Source organism: Corvus brachyrhynchos, unplaced genomic scaffold, assembly GCF_000691975.1.
Source record: "Corvus brachyrhynchos isolate BGI_N302 unplaced genomic scaffold, ASM69197v1 scaffold87, whole genome shotgun sequence".
Classification (NCBI taxonomy): Eukaryota; Metazoa; Chordata; class Aves; order Passeriformes; family Corvidae; genus Corvus; species Corvus brachyrhynchos.
Genome location: NW_008239767.1, coordinates 3,867,238 through 3,885,522, shown reverse-complemented (window position 1 = coordinate 3,885,522; position 18,285 = coordinate 3,867,238). Strand labels below are relative to the sequence as shown.

Sequence of the window (18,285 nt, the reverse complement as noted above, 5' to 3'; positions counted from 1 at the left end):
GGGGGCGGGGCCCCCCCCCCCTCCTCCTCAACCGGTAACCGGGCGGGCGGGGGAGCCGGGTGCGGGCGGCGCTGCGCCTTCTCACGCAGCGGCTCTTCCTTCCTGTGTGTCTGTAAGGTATCTTCACGTTCTGATGGTCTTCTGGTCGTTCGTGGCTGGGGTCGTCACCTTCTACTGTTCCTTGGGACCGGACTCCCTCCTGCCCAATATTCTGTTCACAATAAAATATAAACCTAAGGTAAATATGTCTGTGAAGAGTCGTGTGCTTTCTTTAAATATGATACGAATTTATATGAAGTAGCAATTCTTGTCTAATCCTAGCTGCTTTCAGAAGTACTGTATGTCAGTACAGCTCGTACACTCCTACTGGTAGGTGTTTTGTGACAAATAGAGGATGATTAGGACTTTGGATTGTTCATGTGTTTCTGCATAGTCCCATCAAATCCACGTATAGCTGCAAGGCCGGTTGTTGGAGAGTCCATGGATGCTGCTTCCCGCTTCCCTCATTGTACATTTTGAGCATTTGAGTAGCAGGCAGTGGAGAAAGGATGTTGTTTGCTCCTTTAATGGGGCTTTTTCTTTCCTAAAGGTGCCCTTCTTTTGACAGGCCAGTGCTGAGTCTTTGTTCACTGTAATGAAAATTCTCTAAGCAGTACTGCATTTCAAAGAGAAAAAAAAATATTCCCAAAGCAAATTGCTCTTTTCTAACTTAAAACAGTTCAATATAGAATTTCACAGGACTAAGAAAGTATAGTTGCAACAGTTCAGGGGTGTGAGTATGGCAGAGAAACCAGCTGGTCTGTTTATTAGACTGATTAATGCATGGGGAGATGAGTGGAGATGTGAAAGGGTATCTGTGTCCTTGCACTTTGTTTTAGCAGAAACGATTTTTCGTTTCGGTTCAGTTGTTTCTTATATTATGTGTTGTTATCTTGTTTTCCTGCTGGAAGAACAAGTTTGTCTTTACTCATTTCAGTGTAATAGCGTGCTCTAAAATGAAATTCACAAATGTGTCAGTATATTAACAGAGTCATCATTTTGGAGAATGTAAACTTGTCCAAATCTCTTAGCAGTTGGAATTGCCGGAGCTGTTTCCCCATGGTCACAGTTGTGCTGTATGTGGCAAGGTCAAATGCAAGAGGCACAGGTAAATTCCATCTGTGGCACTGGAAAGCTTAGTACTGCTGCCATTTTACACATCACAGTAGGACACTTTCAATTGCATATTGTTACATAAACTTCTCCATACTCTCCTACAGACCTACTTTGCTTCTGGAAAACTATCAGCCATGGCTGGATCTCAAAGTGCCTTCCAAGGTTGATGCATCACTTTCAGAGGTAATTGGTGCATCATTTCTTTAGTACATTAAAATTCGGTGGGGTTTTCTTATGTGTCTTTTTTACTTTTTTGCTTCTGGTTCAATAGATGGTTCAGATGTACCTTGCAGGTGTTTTAACTTGTTCAAGTAAAAGTCAAACCAAAGGAGTGTTTGCTGGGAGCAGGGAGGCAAGGTGGCCTCCTTTTAAACATGGACTGCTTGTGTAGCAGCGCACCTAGGACATAGAAGAAATGTCTGTGTAAATTGTGGAGAATATTGGAAAGAAGAGTTACAGTTGAGCATGCCTGAGTCTTGAAAAGCTAAGGATTTCAGCCTGCTTAGTTTGTTGGAATGGAGGGTAAAAGATGATTTGCTCCAGCTACAAAAGTTCTGTAATGAAGTTGATAATTTGGTGGTAGGGAGCCTATGAGAAGATGGAAAGAGGCTATTTACAAAATCATGGGGGAAGGCAAGGGGGAATGGATTCAAACTGATAGAGTAGGTTTAGATTAGATATTAAGAAGAAATTCTTCAGTGTGAGCATGGTGAGGTGCTAGAAAGGTTGCCCAGAGAACTTTTGGTTGCCCCATCCCTGGAAGTGTTTAAGGCCAGGCAGGATGGAGTAACCTGGCCAAGTGGAAGGTGGCCTTGCCCATGGCAGGGGGTTGGAATGTGATGATCTTTAAGGTCCCTTCCAACCCAAACCATTCCATGATTCTGTGAATCTATTTCAAATCGTCAGACAAAGCTGTAACAAAGTCTGTCTTAAAAAAGAAATTGGTGAATTTACTCAAAGAAGAATAGCATATATATCTTTTTTAGTAAGACTGTAAATCAGGAATTGTGTTTTGTTCTAATCTCTTCAAAAAAGAGCTATTTGAAGAGCAGTTTTTCTTTGGGCTTGTTTTTTTTTTATTTCTTTGGTAATTGAAGAAATATATTGGCAGCTAAGCAGATAAGCTTTGTTGTTTTTTGAAGCTAGGAAAATACAGAAGCATGTATGTAGATTACTATCCATTTATTTAGAATTCCAGCTTTGGAGTTCTGTGGTAGGAGGATGAACAACTGGCATGGCAGAAGTGAGAGGATTTTTGTGTGTCATTTCTTGCATTTAACAGCATGGTGTATGAAGTCAAAGATGCATGTGTCTGTGGTATAAGGTAACACTTAAGTTCAGCTCTGAGAGGTGTTGTCCCAGGCATGGCTCGCTGCAGGAGAGGGAGGAGAATGAAAACCTTAAGGGAAGGAAGGGATGGACAGTTGATGAATGTTTTTAAAAAAGAACAGGTAACAACTTGGTGACTTACTCTAGTTGAATGAAGTGACTTCCTCTGTGATTTCAGAAGCAAACATTTATTCTTTTAAAGCTACTTAATCTGTTTTTTAAAAATAAGTTTATGTGTATTAAAATGACAGTATTGCTGAATAGAATTTCAATAGACTCTTGCTTTAATAATAGAATGTAAAATAAATGTTTCTATGCATTTAGTATTTTTAGGATTTAGGGTACCAAATAGCTGTGGCAGTCTACCCAAGGATGTTGTAAATGCTGAAGAACTGGAAATGTTCCTGTTTAGCTTAAATGGGAATTTGATGCTGAAAAGGTTCTTTGTAGTATCTCTTCATAAGCGATTTCAGTAGATACCATAGTTATTTTCTTGGCATTTTGTATCTGATTGCTGAAGTTCTGCTTTTACCAAAACAGTGGCATTTTCTTTGCTGGCACTTTTTACTTCAGTGGCATGTCCCAGCCCCTGCTTTATTTAGCATTGCAGGCATGGGTTTTGTGTATCCATGCCCATGCTTCTCATTCCTTTCCCTCCTTTGTGTGCTTAACTGTAGGGAAGCACCAGGCCTGAGTTCTGTACCTTCCTGGGGCAGTGAGCCAGGGTCACCCTCCTCAATGGACCCAAACAAGTAGTCTGAGCCACCTTTTTCACCTGTGTTGGACAGATACTATTTGGAATGAGAAATCTCGCTTCATGGTTCCGTGTTGCTGCTCTTCTCTACTCGTTAAAAGGTAGCAAGGGGTTCTGCCCACACCATATTCCTCCTGACCATCTGCTCTGAGGATGCAGCATGTAATGCTGGCCTGGAATTGGATAGCCTGCTTCAGGTTGGAAGGAGAGACTGCTCTTACTTTCTTTTGTGGGTTAGTCATACATTAGAGAGAAGCTGATACAGTGTGAACTGAATTAAGATTAATTAGATTCTAACGGAGTGCGGAGTGCAGCCTGTTTCTAAAAAGCAGTTTCTTCAAATACATGGAATAATTTTGGATTTTTTTTTTATGTTTTAGTTTTTCTAGTTCTTTTTTTGCAGGTTAAAGACTTTTGGCAATATTCTCATTTCCAAATGTTTCTAATTTGAACCAGGTGTATAGCCTTTAAGCTTGTTTTCAAGTGCTTTCAGAATAATTTAATACACACTCAAATCAGAAGAAATTCAAGATTTCCTCACAAGTACGGATTTTTCTTTCTTGGATTGTGATGACAGTTTGTCTCACTTTGCAAATTCTTAATCTTTTGCAGCCTTGTTTTAGTCTATCCAGCTGCTCTGTGTGGTTTAGAAGAATAACAAAACCTGTGCCTGAGCATTCCTCCCCGCATTTATGTTTATTGTTATGGTTGAAAGCTAAACTGTCTCAACCATGCATCTATCCATATTTTATAATTTGGGCTGTATCCTGCACAAAAATTATGCACTAACCTAAGTATAATTTTGATTCCAGTTTCTAATCCATTTTGCATTATGTTAGTTTCTTCGATGTTTTCTTTCTTTTTGAATTAGGACATGATATCAGTTGGTCAGTTTTACATTGTATATAATCCAGGTGCTGCAGATTGCATAAAAGAGAATTGAATCCTGTTGTTCTGTTATTGAGCTCATCTTCTCTACAATTTCATTTTTGCAATGGGAGAGATGATTGCAGGTCAAATCTGTGGAAAGCTGCTCAGCTACTCTTGTTCAGCATTGTGAAAAAATGTCTCACTGGATCAAGGTGCTGCTGTCTTTTGATCTCACTTTTTTTTTTAATTCTTAAGTTCTCAGTTCTTGACTTGATTATAGGACTAGAATTTTTTTGTTTGTTTGTTTTCTAAAACCAAGAAATAGACAATTGTGTGACAAGAAGTCAGTTATTGCCTGAATGTGCTCTTTGCAAGTCCTGAACTCTTGTAGTAACGCAGTGGGCTGTATTCTTTCTTATTGGAAATGGCTTGTTCTATGCCCAGGAAGTGGCCTCAGCTGTATAGCTGTGCTGTCTTTAAAGGTGTTATAATTGTTATTGTGGTTTATGTATCAAATCCTTGCTCCTTTCCATTCTAATTCAGCCTGATAGTTCTGACCTGCTACTGACTCAGTCATCAGTCGTCTCTACAGTTCCTCCTCCTGACAACTGGGTCAGTTGTGTGGCAGTCTCCAAAAAGCTTGTCTCAGCAGCAAAGACTGGCTAGCTTGCAGTGTTGCAGTGCATGCTAGAAAATAATTTCTCTCTCTCTCCTTTTTTTTTTTTTTTTTTTGGATTCAGCTGCTGCTTATATTGCTACCTTCTGCATTTGGGTTTACACTTGTAATCTCTTTCCAATTCAAAGCTGCCCACGCCTAGTAGAACTAGTCATTTTGCAAAATGCTTGAAAAATAGGTAGGCTTTAAATGAAATTACTCATCATTTGTATTTAAAACTGGAGAATAATACTTTACAGACAAGGAAATGGCTTATCATTAGCTGTCATTGTTTGAGGTGTCCTATCCACTTTAGTGGCATGTGTGAAGCGTAAGCAATTGAGCCTGAATAATATTTTTGTGAATGGAAGTGGGTACACATGTCCTGCTTTCCCAGTACTTTATCATAGTGTGGTGGATGATGTGACAGGTTTTTTTCTGTCCAGCAGAATCACACTTACACAGTCTGGGGTGCTGATGGGGTTCAAGGGAAAACAGTATGGACTGCAATGCCTTGAAATCCAGTTAGTGGCAGTCAATGGCTTATTACTTCTTGAGTGCTTCTATTTTTGCCGTAGGGATGATTTCACTCAGTAGCTCTGCTTTAACTTCTGTACAGCACCTTGGTGTGGGATGGAGCATCATACTTAACTGCCTCTGCCATGCCATGTGTTTAGTAAATCTGCAAGTAGGGGCTGCTTTCTGTGTCCACACATTATTTATTAGGGCCCTGTGGATAACCTGAGTCCTAGTAGAACGTGTCTTGCCTTCTGATATGTTGACCAGTGATAAGTGGACTCCAGTGAAAAATGCATTCTGAGTTAGTTCTGTTTCTGTGCATGCTGTCTCTGTGTCTTTGTCTAGTGGGATTATCTGCACTGTTCTGTGGAAGCAGTGTGGCTGTGGAAGAGAAACACTGGCAAGTCTATAAATGGTTTAGCTGGAACTCAGTTGCTACAACATGGGATGAATCTCAGGGAGACTTTGTCTTCCATTTTGGGTGGAAGTGGGAGTGGGAAGGGTCATCAGGTCTTGCACTTTTTTTTACTTTTCTTGCTTATTTAATAACCATGGAAAGATGAATCTCAAAACCATGTGTGTTTTGCTTAGGCAGCAATAAGGGTGAGATCTCTCACCGTTGGAAACAATTCTTCTAGTGCCTTCAGAGACCTCTGGACTACAGAGGAAGAGAGGGCCAATAAATTGTTAGCATCTGATGAACTGAAATTGTAGTGGCACGCTCATGGAAAGCTTGATGGACAGGCTTTCAGTTCAAAAGCAGTAGTTGTGAATGGAGAAAGCTGTTTCAAGAGGAATGCATTGTATTCCCTTTGAATACACTGTCTTGTGCTTCAAGACTGTGCAAGTGCACTTTTCACTCCAAACAGAAGATTCTCTTCTGCTGTTGCTCCTGACAGGGAGGCACAGAGCAAAAGTGGAGGAAGAAAGAATAGACTGATGGATTTTTTGCAAGCCTTTCTCTAAGGCACTTCTTAAGAGTGCACTTTGAGCCTTGAAAGAGGTTTATTTTGTTAGAAACTCTGCATGAACAAAACTGATGTCACAATACCTGTGAGTCTGAGATTTCTTTGGAGTAAATTGGTGGCTCACCAATTGTAATGTGAGTCCTATGGAAGGCATAGGGAAATTGGTTTAAGTAGGCTAATACACTGCTCTTAAGGCCAATGGCCTGTGATTGCTGACTGGAGCTGGATGTGATCTCCCTTTTCTTGTCTGAAGATTAACTTCCATAGAAGGTCCTCTGGGATTACTTAATCTCTTCTGGACTGGGAATTAAAGCATCTGTTGTTGTTTCCCTCACCCTTCCACCCTGCTTATAAAAGAACATACAATATTGGGGGGTGGGGATGACACAGGACCACATGATACAACATTTAGCTTACCCATCCATCATTAACACATGATGGTATTACAGTTTCAAGACCTATTACTGCTGTAACACATTAAGGGTAGGAGAAAAGACATTGGTGACTTTGTGTGGTCCATAACACAGACATGTAAAGTTATCCCAAGCTGCAAAATGTCTCTTCGGAGAGAGGGGAAGAAAAACACTGAAGTGGAACAATTGGAAATGAGAAAGTATCTTACCAAAACTGAGTAGGTGATATTCTTACTAGTGAAGACAGAAAAAGAGTATTCATAAGCTGCTCAAGTCTGGAGAGTTGAGAGGAGCTAAAAAGGCCATGGTGTGTTTTTTATTGAGTATGCTTTTATAATCATGAGAGAAGCAAAGGCATGTAGTGCCCTAAAGATAGTATAAATTCAGTAAGTCTTGAATTCTCGCAGTGCATGCAGTGTCAATGAGTGCAGCAGCAGATCTTGTAAGAGTAACACTTACTCTCATGAATGACACTTATATATCAGCTGTTACATTCAGCTTTCCTTTCAAACAGACTTCACATTTTTCTTTGTACACAGTGGCTTTGAAAAACCTTTCCTTCTACAGAATGTGGTGGAGCAGCCTCACATAGCAGCAACACATGCATTCTGTCTTACTGCCTTCATCAGCATTCATGCTGTTGGGGACAAACTGATCTCTAAAACACTGGTTCAAATTAAGAGATAGGTTGCAGTGGGAGAAGGTAGTATGGGTGATACCTTGGGCTATTGTGAAGGAGGAGAAATCAAGAAAACTTCATTCTTCTGTGTCCTTCCTCATGTTTTATTTTCTTGGCACTGTCTGACAGTTTTCCTTCCCTTCAGAAGTTTTCATTTGACTAATCGTGGTGCAAGGATTGTAACAGGTAGGTGTAGGTGTAAGGAGAGGTGTCAAAGCTGCAGTCCTGTGAGCAGTACACCTGGTGTATACAGTGGTGGCAGCCCTTTGGTTGAACAGGGACTGCCACATCCTCTGCTCTGTCTTCCTTCTGTCACACTGAAAGCCAAGTTGAACCAGGATGTGCCTGTGATGAGGCTGCAATAGCATTGGTTCATCCTGATTAACCCTGGCATGGAAAAGGCAACCACAGGCTTGACCTATATGGAACAGGTTTGATGGAAAGGGTAGAAAAGATTCTCCTACAGAGATCCATGTAGAGGGGGATATACAGGGGCTAGGAACAGGATGGAATAGGCCATTAGGGTACATGGAGGACAAGAACTTTGAGAAGTGCTTTGGTTAGGACTTCAGAAGATGGCTGAACCATAAAGCAGGCTTTGTTGAAAGCTGTGATACAGGATATGGAGAAAGACAGATGGCTTTCGTAGGAATTGCTTTTTATGAGTCTTCTTTTGCTTTCCTCTGAGAGTGGTGAGAATACAGGATTGGCTGTCCCACCTTGAAGGTGGAGGTTTGGGTGAAAAAGGATGGAGGTGTGTGTAAGTGTAGTATGGGTAGCTGTGCCTGTGGGACACTCCATGCTATGTCAGAAAAGAACAGGGGCTGCTCAGAAAAATTAAGGAAGGGCTGTTTGAGGTATGATTACATTTTCCATAGTGTTTTCCTGAGAGTGGCCACGGCACTGTGCTTCATGTTACTGATAGGACTTGTGGCAGATGTTTCTTGTTGATAGGTGATGACACCATCACTTTGGTGTTACTTGCTCAGAGTACTGATTATGATGCAGAGTGGTTGATCTAGCAACAGGATCACAACTTACAAATTTTTATGTTTTATGAATTATGTCCTATGAGTTTCAGAAGGTGTTTGTGGTGTTAACTCTTCTAACAGGGATTTATAGTAAACTGTTTTTTTTGTAACGTGGTTGTCTTTGTTCTGCACAGGTGCTTGAGTTGGTGCTGGAAAACTTTATTTATCCGTGGTACAGGTATGAGCTTTACTTAAAAGTTACTGGTTTTAATATCATACATATTTGTCAACCTGTTAAAGAAGTTGTCACTTGAAAAGAAACATTTCTGTTTCCTTAGTGAAAGATAAAGCATACGTTTGAGTGCTACGAATCATTGTTTTATTGTCTCTTAGCAGAATAGGACAGATCTTTTAACAGTTTAGGTATAATAGAGGTGATTCTGAAATTTGGATTTAATCCTAAAAACACTTTTAGATTGTCTGTTTTTTATATATTATGTCTCTTTTTATATGTTCATTTTGTGATAACTCTTACTTGGAAGTAAATACAGATTGATGAAGATCTGTGTAAAAATTCAACCTGTCACCACTTCTGAAATTTACTTCCAGATTAGAACCATAACTGATCTACCACATTACTTTAAAAAAACAAATAACTTTGCAGGGTTTTAAAGAAAAGGTATTTTGAATGCATATGGCCAACTTTTTGGACATCATCTTGTAATTTTCTGAATTTTAAGACTGTCAGTGATTATGTTGCACTCAATAGAATAGTAAATAACTTTAAAATAGTTGAATAAAGAAAAGACTGTCTAATCATTTTTTCTGTGGGTTGTTTTGCTTCTTTTGTGTTTTCTTCCTTGTACTTTTATATATTAATTGGTGCTTTGCAGTACTTTGTAAGAAGATAATAAAATATTTCTAATTGATAATGCTGGCACTAATGTGTTAAAATAGTATCTTGCCTTAATTCTGAATTTGACTTTTTCATTGGATGGAAATGTTCAATTTGTCCTAAAAAATTTGTATGCTTTCTTTTATTTTACTCAGTGCTGTTTGGGTTTTTTTCTGTCTCTGGGATATAAAATTTTCTGTTCAGACTTCTTTGCCTCTTGGGTTTTTGATTGTGGCCAATACCTGCATGTCTCACCTCAAACTTGTGTGTTGACTATGCTGAAGTGTAAAACTTCAGTGCTGATGCAAACAGCAGAGGGAGCTTTAGCACCATGTGTTGTGAAAGCAAGTTGGCGACCTTAAGGTTTTAAACTTTCAAATACGGAAAACTAGAGCATGTTCTATTGAGTTGTTGATAAAGTAAGAGATTTAAGGCAACTCTCTCCTGTATTGCATGATTGGAAAAGAGTTTTTTCTTGGCTAGTGGAAGGTGCCTCCAGTGTCTTTGTTATGGACTGACAAGGAAACTTGGCTTCCACCAATTACTTACCTTTCTGACACCCAAGACACTGAAAGTCTGGAATACATCATCTGGTGGGGATAATAATTCACTATTTATATATATAGTATACAGTTGGAAATGCAGTGTAGAATACATTTGATATGCAGCCAAGGAGCCTACATTCTGCTACATCTTGCCCTCCGGTGAGCAGTGTAGGTGTTCCTGCACTGTGTTAGGTTTTGCATGGCTGCACCTCTGGATTTTGAACTAGCTCCTTAAATTCACACCACGCTGATCAAATCTAACAAGCTTTCTGTGAACCTGACATACTGGGAGTTCAGTGACCTGTAGTGAGTGCAGTGATGTCCAGGTAATTCTACAGGAGACAGCTTGGTCCTGAAAGACTTGCTGGTTTCAGTTTAACACTAGTAATGTCAGATCTGATCCTATTTAGTCTAGACATTCAGGTGTTTCCAGAAAGGGTTGTGCAGGGAGACCTGAACTGCGTCTGTGTGCCGTAGTGTGAGGTCTTGTAGAGCACGTCAGTTCTGACTCTTCCTACTCTAGCTGTGCCTGCACTGTTGGCAAAGCTCAGATCACCCAGGAGAGAGGACTCTTGCATTCAGATTTTTTTTTTCTGAGCAAATAAACCTCACTCAGGTTAACTCTTCACAGAGTCTTTGCATCCAGCCTGTCCTTATTTAGCAGTGTGGCTGGGTAAGCACTAGCAGGCAATTCACACTTGACAGGCTGGTAAAACAGTTGGCTACGTTCCTTTGCAAAGAAAAGTTTGGGCATAATTCCTTCTGCTAGCTGCTCTGCCTTTCACGTGAATGGATTTTGTGCAGAAGCTACCTATTTTGTAATTATTAATTTATTTTAAAAAAGTTTTTGCTTTTTGTTTTATGTGCTGTGCCAGCTGATGCTGTCTTGGACATTAGGGTTACCAGGATGTATCTCAGTCAGAAGCCAGGGAAGTGTAATGTTTACCAGAAGGGTGTGTTGCAAGATAAAATCATGGATTTTTTTCTTAGGAATAAAAGTGCTGTAAGTAGATAAAAGCTGGTTTATGTTTGTTTCATTAATAAACTGTGTAAGAATTTCTAATGTTTTGTTAGCAGGTTAAAATTTAGAGGCAAACATCCCTAAATTTGGACCACTTTAGGGGAATGAGGACTGGTGCTTAAAATCCAGTGAACTGTACTGAAATAGGTCATTATACCTATGTGCATTTATGGTTTTTATTCTTTGAAGTATTTATGCTGGTTATATTAAGATATTTTTTTCAACTGTATGAGAAGAATAGAGCATAGCCGTAAGTAATCCAAGTTTGTAAAGCTACAAAGCACAGGTCTGAGTCTATTGCTTATGCTGTGCAGCAAAACTATATAATATCTTGCTTATACCAACCTCATTTTAAATAGGAGAGTTTAAAGTTTGAATGAGTCACTCTGTGCTTACTAAATATTTTTGTCATTGGTGGTACCGCAACTCCAGTTTCCTCAGGTTATGACAGAATTCAGAAATTACCACATTTTTGTAATACGTTGGTATGAAAACTTTTTTTTTTGGATGGTGACTAAACCTAATGTTTTTACATATGGAGCTGCTTCTATTTTAAATGCAAGTAATGCAAGAAAAATTCAGAATTTTTGTTGAGTTACAGACCATAGCTTTATATTTTTATTAGCCTGTGACTTATTTTCTACATCTTTTTGAAAGGAGTTAGCCAAGTTTTGTAAGAATAATTGACACACAGAGGAAAAATATCACTTTGTTATTTGTCTATGATTTTTATTTATCAGTGGATCCCGTAAGACTTTGTGTGCGATAGCAGTTGGGTGTATCTCTCTTGAGACATTAGACTCTGTAACTGTTTACAATTAATATTCCTAAAGTTTTGGGGAAACGCAGCCAGCTTTTAAAATGTTTCCAAGAGGGTTACTTGGACTTTCCTCCATGTCACTGGAGATTTGACATTTTACAGGTTCATGATGTTTTTTTCACCAGTCTTCAGTCCGCTGGTGATTAAAAGAATGTCTCTGCAAATCTGTTTTGATAATATGTGGCATAAAGTCATGTCCAAGTAGAGCTAGCCAAGATACTGGTTATCCAAGTGTCCATAAAATAACAACTTCTTGGTCCAAATTACTTCATATATCTTGTTGTCTGTCAAATACTAGTACTATCATAATACAGTTTGTTTGCTAATCCCTTGGCAATGCTAGTCCCTTTGACAGTGTGGGTATTTTCTAACCATATTGCTTATAAAAGGTCAGCTGCTGATCTTAAACCAAACTTTCCCCTACAGTGTTCTTATCTGCATATGATTAGCTGTTGGAGGATGGCTGTGTTTCTTATGCCAGGCTGCTCTCTTTGAGGTGGTTTTTTTCATGCAGTTAGTTATATACTTTGACTCTCAGGTCACTGGTATCTGTACCTGATAGTTCATCATCAACATGCCTTTGAATCCTCTACAACCCAGGCTAAAATTGCTTTAAAAGTTGGATGCTGAATAATGTAAAATGTTTATGCATAATTATTTTTTTTTTTTAGATGTCCTGTTCTTGCTTGTAGTGCGTTTTTTTTAACGCAAGTAATATTTACGCTTATTTCTTACCAAAAAGTGTGATGGTTCTTGCATGCTGTCATTAGGTGAAACTGGATGCAACTTCTGTTGTTCTGTCATTATTCAGCTGCTGTACTTCAGTTTTACCAATATATTAGTCTTGCTCTAAAGTTCATGTCAATAACTGGTAAATTTTTGGGTTTTTCACTTGCATTTTGTGGAATACTGGCATCATGATCTCTTTTTCCACTCAGTTTAGTTGTAGTTTCTTCATCTAAGACTTAGTTTATTTCCTGTTTTCATTCAGTTTTCCAGAAAAGTCGTGGAGTTAGGTATTTTTCTTCCTGAATCACATTTAATTATTTTTACCATGATTTTTCACTGAGCATGTTTTATTGCAGCAGATGAGAACTGGCAAGCCAGATAAAAAGTTTAGATGATATTTTGACATAGTGATTTGGAAATCTATTTAAATTCTTCTTTGTTTCCAAGCAGAAGCCACTTTAAATAATTTCAATTTCCTTTATGCCATTGAGTTAGGATGTGTTCACATATGTAGAAACTAGGTTAGATTTTACTATGTCAAAAGATTTTACAGTCAAAATCATGCAGAGAGTACATGAGAGCAGGAATTGGTATATCATTCCAATTTCCTGACGTTTTTGTTAAGCCATTGTGTACACAGGCCTAGTGGGAATTCCGTGTATTTTCCTCAGACAGAAGACTGCTCACTCTCTGGTAGCTTTCATTTCAGTTCATTCCAGCTGAACTATCACTGTTGAATCTTCTTATGCTTTTAATAGTTCCAAATGTATTGTGGTTGGTTTAATAGAAATGTATTTTATTCTGTTTTCTTACATGGCATGCTTTGCAACACTCAGAAATATTACTGATGATGAGTCCTCAGTGGATGAGTTAAGAGGGACGCTACGATTTTTTGCATCTGTCTTAGTTCGGAGAATTCACAAGGTAGGTGACCTTAGAGGCATTAGTGTTGGTTTTCCGTCAGAAATTATTGATGTCCATCTCTAGTGAGTTCTTAGGGTTTTGTTAAAATGGGGATTCCAAAGTCAGTCTTACAGAAAGTGTAGGCTGTTGCTAACCATCTAAGTTACTTCTTTGTGGTATCTACTCCCTCCTTCTGGAGCTTATCCCATTCCTAGTTGTAAACGACCTCTGAAGAGGCATCATTGGAAGTGTCCAACATCCTGTTGGACATGGCTTTGAGCAACCTGTTCTAGGGAAACGTCCCTGCCGTGGCAGAGGATTGGAATAAGTGATCTGTGAAGGTCCCTTGTGACCAAACCTTTCCCCAATTCTTGCAAATGGATATATATTTTTTACACCAGTTCAGGGCATTATTAAAACCTTGTGATCTTTTAGCTGTCTTTTGGTGACTTAATCCAAGTGGAAACCATTTTGAGGATTACTGAAAAAGACCTGTTAGAAAATGGTGAGCTGCCATACCTGTCTTAGCTTCTTTTTTGCTTGTCTTCTTAAAATGCAGACAAGGCCCTTACATTGTCTGTGAAGAATAGACTGTCATTAGGTCTTACCAGCTTATTGTAAGAATTAAAACAAGTGTGGTTCTTATATTAATGAAATTCTTCAGGAACATTCTGAATGCTAAAGATTAAAAGTTTTTGTTTGCTGTGTTTGATCGATTAGCACATGCTTTTTTAGCACATACTTTTTTGTTATGCACTCTCTTTTTAACAGCTCACCTCTTTCCCAGTAAAGTGCTTAAAGCCTGTTTCATAGGAACTGCTTTTAACTTTCTGGCTGTTCTAAGCAAAAAGGGTTGCTAACTCAATTTCCCGAATCAGTCTGTGCTGACCTTTCTGTTGGAGCCACTACCATAAATGTGTATTTTTTTCCCCCTTCCTTAGTAACAGCAATATTTTCTGAGCTACAAGTTGTACATGTACCCTAAAATGACCTATTAGCAGCTTGATTCTCTCCTTGTTACATATCAAATCCAGATGACTTTCTTGTTTACTCTAAATCAGGCATATTGCTTTTTAAAGTGAACATGGGGGAAGATTAGGAAATGTCCATGTAGTGTATGGAGGTGTGAAACTGGAGTAAATCTTCCAAAGTGAGAATCTAGACCAAGGTCTTAAAATTTAATTTGGAGTTGTAATACATGCCATGTTATTTGCATTGTTCATGGATCCATTGTTGGCTCAGAAAATGACCATGTCACCTTTTATGATCATGTAGTAAGGTATTAATTGGGATTTCTCAAGTGAGCTATAGCATCTTGAAAATTTACCACCTCTGCCTTTGATAGTGAGGATTTAAATGTACTATCTTCAGTTCTCTGAATAGGCAATATGTGCAACAAATGCTCAAGACATGTGCCAGTATTAAGCACTGTCAGGGGACCTAAAAAATAAAGTTAATCACAGAAATGCATACACTGAGGAGAAATTCATCATCATCAGTTGCAAAATAAAATAATCATGTACCTTTGCCAAGCAGCTGTACTTTGTTTCGAACTTATTGTTAAATGCTTGAAAGCAATAGTTCTAGCTAATAGAGATAAAATGTTTACATTGAGGAAGAATTGTGTAAGAAAACACAGGCAATTTTTTCTTTTTTTTGGATTTTTTTTTTTTTTTGCCAAAGAATATTGTACTTTTGAATTGAGAATTACTTCAGTGAAAAGAATGCTTTTGTTTTCTATTTAAAGCTGCCTAGGTTGAAACATAGTTGTTGAGTAAAGTAACAAGCACTTCAGGCTAGTCAGCTCTTAAATATATGATGAAATACTGCAAATCTGGATTTTCCTTGCTGTGGCCATTTTTGGATTGGTTATGGATTTTGAAGGGAAAGGGAAGGGTTTCCTTTTGCACAGTGTGATATAGATAGCCCAGCATCTGACTGAAGTTTTTGACAAAAGTTAACAGTGTCTCCTGCAGTGTTGATAACAATTTCCTTGGCTGTGCTCTTTGAGTTACCTCTGCAGGAAGAAACACTGCCCTATCCCTATATTCCATAAGAATCTTTTAATTTCTAGAAATTACTGTTGGAATGTGAGGCGCAAAAGACAGGGTTTTCCATTGCTAAGCAGAAGCTTGTCCTTCCCTGCTTGTAAGCAGGAGCTGACCTTACTTTTAGGCAGCTCCAGTCAGTTATACTGCCTTGTTGGGGCTTGCCAGGTCAGGTCATAGCTGAACCCCTCAAATATTGTAAGGGAGCGTGTAGGAATATGTAACTCCTTGATACAATTGAATAAAAATGACCAACTTTTCTCTCAGCTCTGGTGGCCTTTGCAATTGCATTGTCTCTCCTCATCTGGCAAGATGTTGTACCGAGGAGGGATTCCTTCATTAGGAAAGAAACTTGTTCAAAATTCTTAGATTTTGAACATTTACCGCTGTATGTTTTTGTATCTCTGAGACGTCTCTTGTTTAAAATAAAGAGCATGCAAAGTGTAAATCACTTTCTAGATGAGTTTCTGTGAAAAATGCTGCAGTTGGTAAAGAATCCCTTGAAACTCTATAGGCTGGGGACTGACTGGCTGCAGGGAGAAGCTCTGTTTGCTGCAAAGGACTTGGCCCCATAGTAGGCTGTGAGCTGAATATGAGCCCTAAGTGGCAGCTTAAAACACCAACAGCATCCTGGGTTGTAGTGACAGGAGCAGAGACAATCAAGGAGAGTGATTATCTGCCTTCACTGGATGCTCTTTGCATGGCATCTAGGATACTAATCCAGTTTTGTACTCCACAAGAAAGTGGAGCGGGTTCAGCCAAGGGGCCACCAAGATGATTGGGGCTGGAGGAGGTGACTGTGTTCAACTCTGGAGGTTTTCAGCCCCAGGTTGGATACAGCCCTGAGCACTGTGATCAGAGCCTGCTTGGAGCAGGGCTAGGGCGTCCTAAGGTCCATTTGTGCCTGAACTGTTCTATAATTCTCCTTCAATTTTTGTAGCCATCAAAGAAAATACAAGTGCAGGACCCTAATACAATCCTTGATTAAATCATAACGTATGATTAAATCATACGTTGTCTTTCGTTTGGCTTACGATCACATGGCTTTGTTGTTGGCACTAATGGTCTTTTGAATCTGTAACTCAAATTTTCTTTTGGTTCTGCCATCACCGAAGGGTGACATTTTTTCTGCCTGGTTGTAGGAGGGTTTCTCTTTGGTTTCAGTCCTTGTGGACATGACTGCAGAGTGTTAAGGCATGCAGGTGTTAGAAGCACAGCATAGTTAACTTGATGCTTTTGTTGGTGGTCAAATCTTCCCATAGAACTGGGCTTCATATACTGTGACTCGGAAGTCACACTGCCTTGCCATATTTATTGCAATGAAAAAGTCACAGTGGGAATGAGCTGACAATAAATGTGTTAATAGTGTCATTTATGACATTTAGTTCTATGTATTGTTATACACTTTGCCCAGAAGAATGAGCACACTGTCAGCTCGTCTATAGCTTTGTGGGTTGTTTCTTAATGGTTCATTCTATGGTTCAAACCGGGACATATAAGCAAATTACTGTGTTTGATGGTTGTCTGTAATAAATTTTGGGGGGGGGGATGGAATAGAACAGTTTTGTTTTTATTTTGAAATTATTCTTTAGGTGGACATTCCAACTGTTGTAACGAAGAAGATGCTCAAGGCAGCAATGAAACACATTGAAGTAATAGCCAAGGCCAGGCAAAAAGGTAATGGCAAGACTTAATATGTTGTCAGTTTCAAAGGCCAAGTATGAGTATTTTTTTATGCATGTTTGAGATTATATTGCTATGTCTTTTCATCCTTATGTCCTCTTTTTTTTAAAAAAAGAGGTCCTCTTGCATTTTTCTTCTGGTGGTTGCAAAGGCAAATAGAGAAAAAGTTACAGTACATATTTTTATTCTCTGTTTTGATTTTTATTGCCCCACGATGAAAACACTAAATTTCTGTCTCTACAGGAGTAAACAGGAATGTGGGTTTTGTCTGTTCAGAGCAATCAAGATCGTTTAGCAATGCTTCTTGAAGTTTTTCCTTTATATTCCAGATGAGCAGTTACAGATGAAAGGATTTGTACATCTGAGCACTTTACCTCATAACTCTTAGAGATAGAATGATTTCAAATCTGCATTAGTGAAGCTGTAATATGTTGAAAAGCTAGGTTTATGTTTGTAATCCATGGTGGTGAGACTTTGAGCAGAAGCATATTTATTATCCAGGGTAAGAGTATCTTCACAAGCCTAATGTAAAAATTATATTTAAACTACACATTGAAGAAATATTTGGAAACACTTGCTGTTGTTATTTTTATTTTTTTCACTGGCTGTGTTCCACAGTGCTGTATCTACTAAATGTGGTTTCATTCAACTTTTAAGTGTAGATGTTTACTTTAACTGGAGTCGTGAACTTTTCTTCTATCCCTCCAAATGTCTGCTTGATATCCATAAATATATGCCGTAGGTCCTGTGAGTAGTGTTAATGATTAAGATGAATAATGAGACATAGTGTAATCACATTGGATGTCTTTCATGGCACAACAGCAATTTCAAGATAATACTAGATAATCTTACAGCGCTGTTTACACCAAATTTCATGTTTCCTTTGATTTCTACCAAGGAGTTGGAGACACTTTCCTTTAACAGTAAAGAACTGTATTTAAAATGTACAGCATTGAAAATAAAGCCTTTTTTTTCAGTGTTTTAAAGGAAAAGATTTGTTTCCTAAGGGCAGATATGTGAAGTAGCAGCTGAAAATTACTTTTAGTAGCACTTTTGAATAAACACTGCTAAAGCAGCCGCCACTATACATGGTTCAGAGGCAGCTTTCAGACCTTGGTTTGGTTGCTAGTTGAGCCTAGCCCTTTGTCCATATTTTCTAAATCCTTTTTCAAATTACTGCTTTTAGGGGGCATTTCCTTTTCTCCTAGTCTTGTTACTCTCTTAGTCCTATTTGCACAGACACCTCTATGATTTCATCACCTGAGGGTACATTCCTTCTCTCTGCTTTTAGTGGCACCAGCTAGGCATATTTATCAGGTGATATATAT

At 38.7% G+C, this 18,285-nt stretch overlaps 1 protein-coding gene across 3 annotated transcripts in view; it reads left to right on the top strand.

The window, feature by feature from the left end:
- The first annotated feature begins 6 nt into the window (after nucleotides 1–6).
- SNX14 (sorting nexin 14) overlaps nucleotides 7–18,285 on the top strand; it is a 47,288-nt gene continuing 29,009 nt past the window's right edge. For 2 of the 3 annotated variants that reach the window (XM_008640229.2, XM_017742829.1), the window contains exons 1-7: nucleotides 7–34; nucleotides 118–238; nucleotides 1,071–1,147; nucleotides 1,260–1,338; nucleotides 8,508–8,551; nucleotides 13,160–13,247; nucleotides 16,867–16,951. In XM_008640229.2, coding sequence (XP_008638451.1) covers nucleotides 134–238; nucleotides 1,071–1,147; nucleotides 1,260–1,338; nucleotides 8,508–8,551; nucleotides 13,160–13,247; nucleotides 16,867–16,951 — 478 coding nt within the window. In that variant the 5' untranslated portion in view covers nucleotides 7–34; nucleotides 118–133. The remainder of the gene's footprint in view (nucleotides 35–117; nucleotides 239–1,070; nucleotides 1,148–1,259; nucleotides 1,339–8,507; nucleotides 8,552–13,159; nucleotides 13,248–16,866; nucleotides 16,952–18,285) is intronic. The other variant, XM_017742827.1, reaches the window with a different exon arrangement.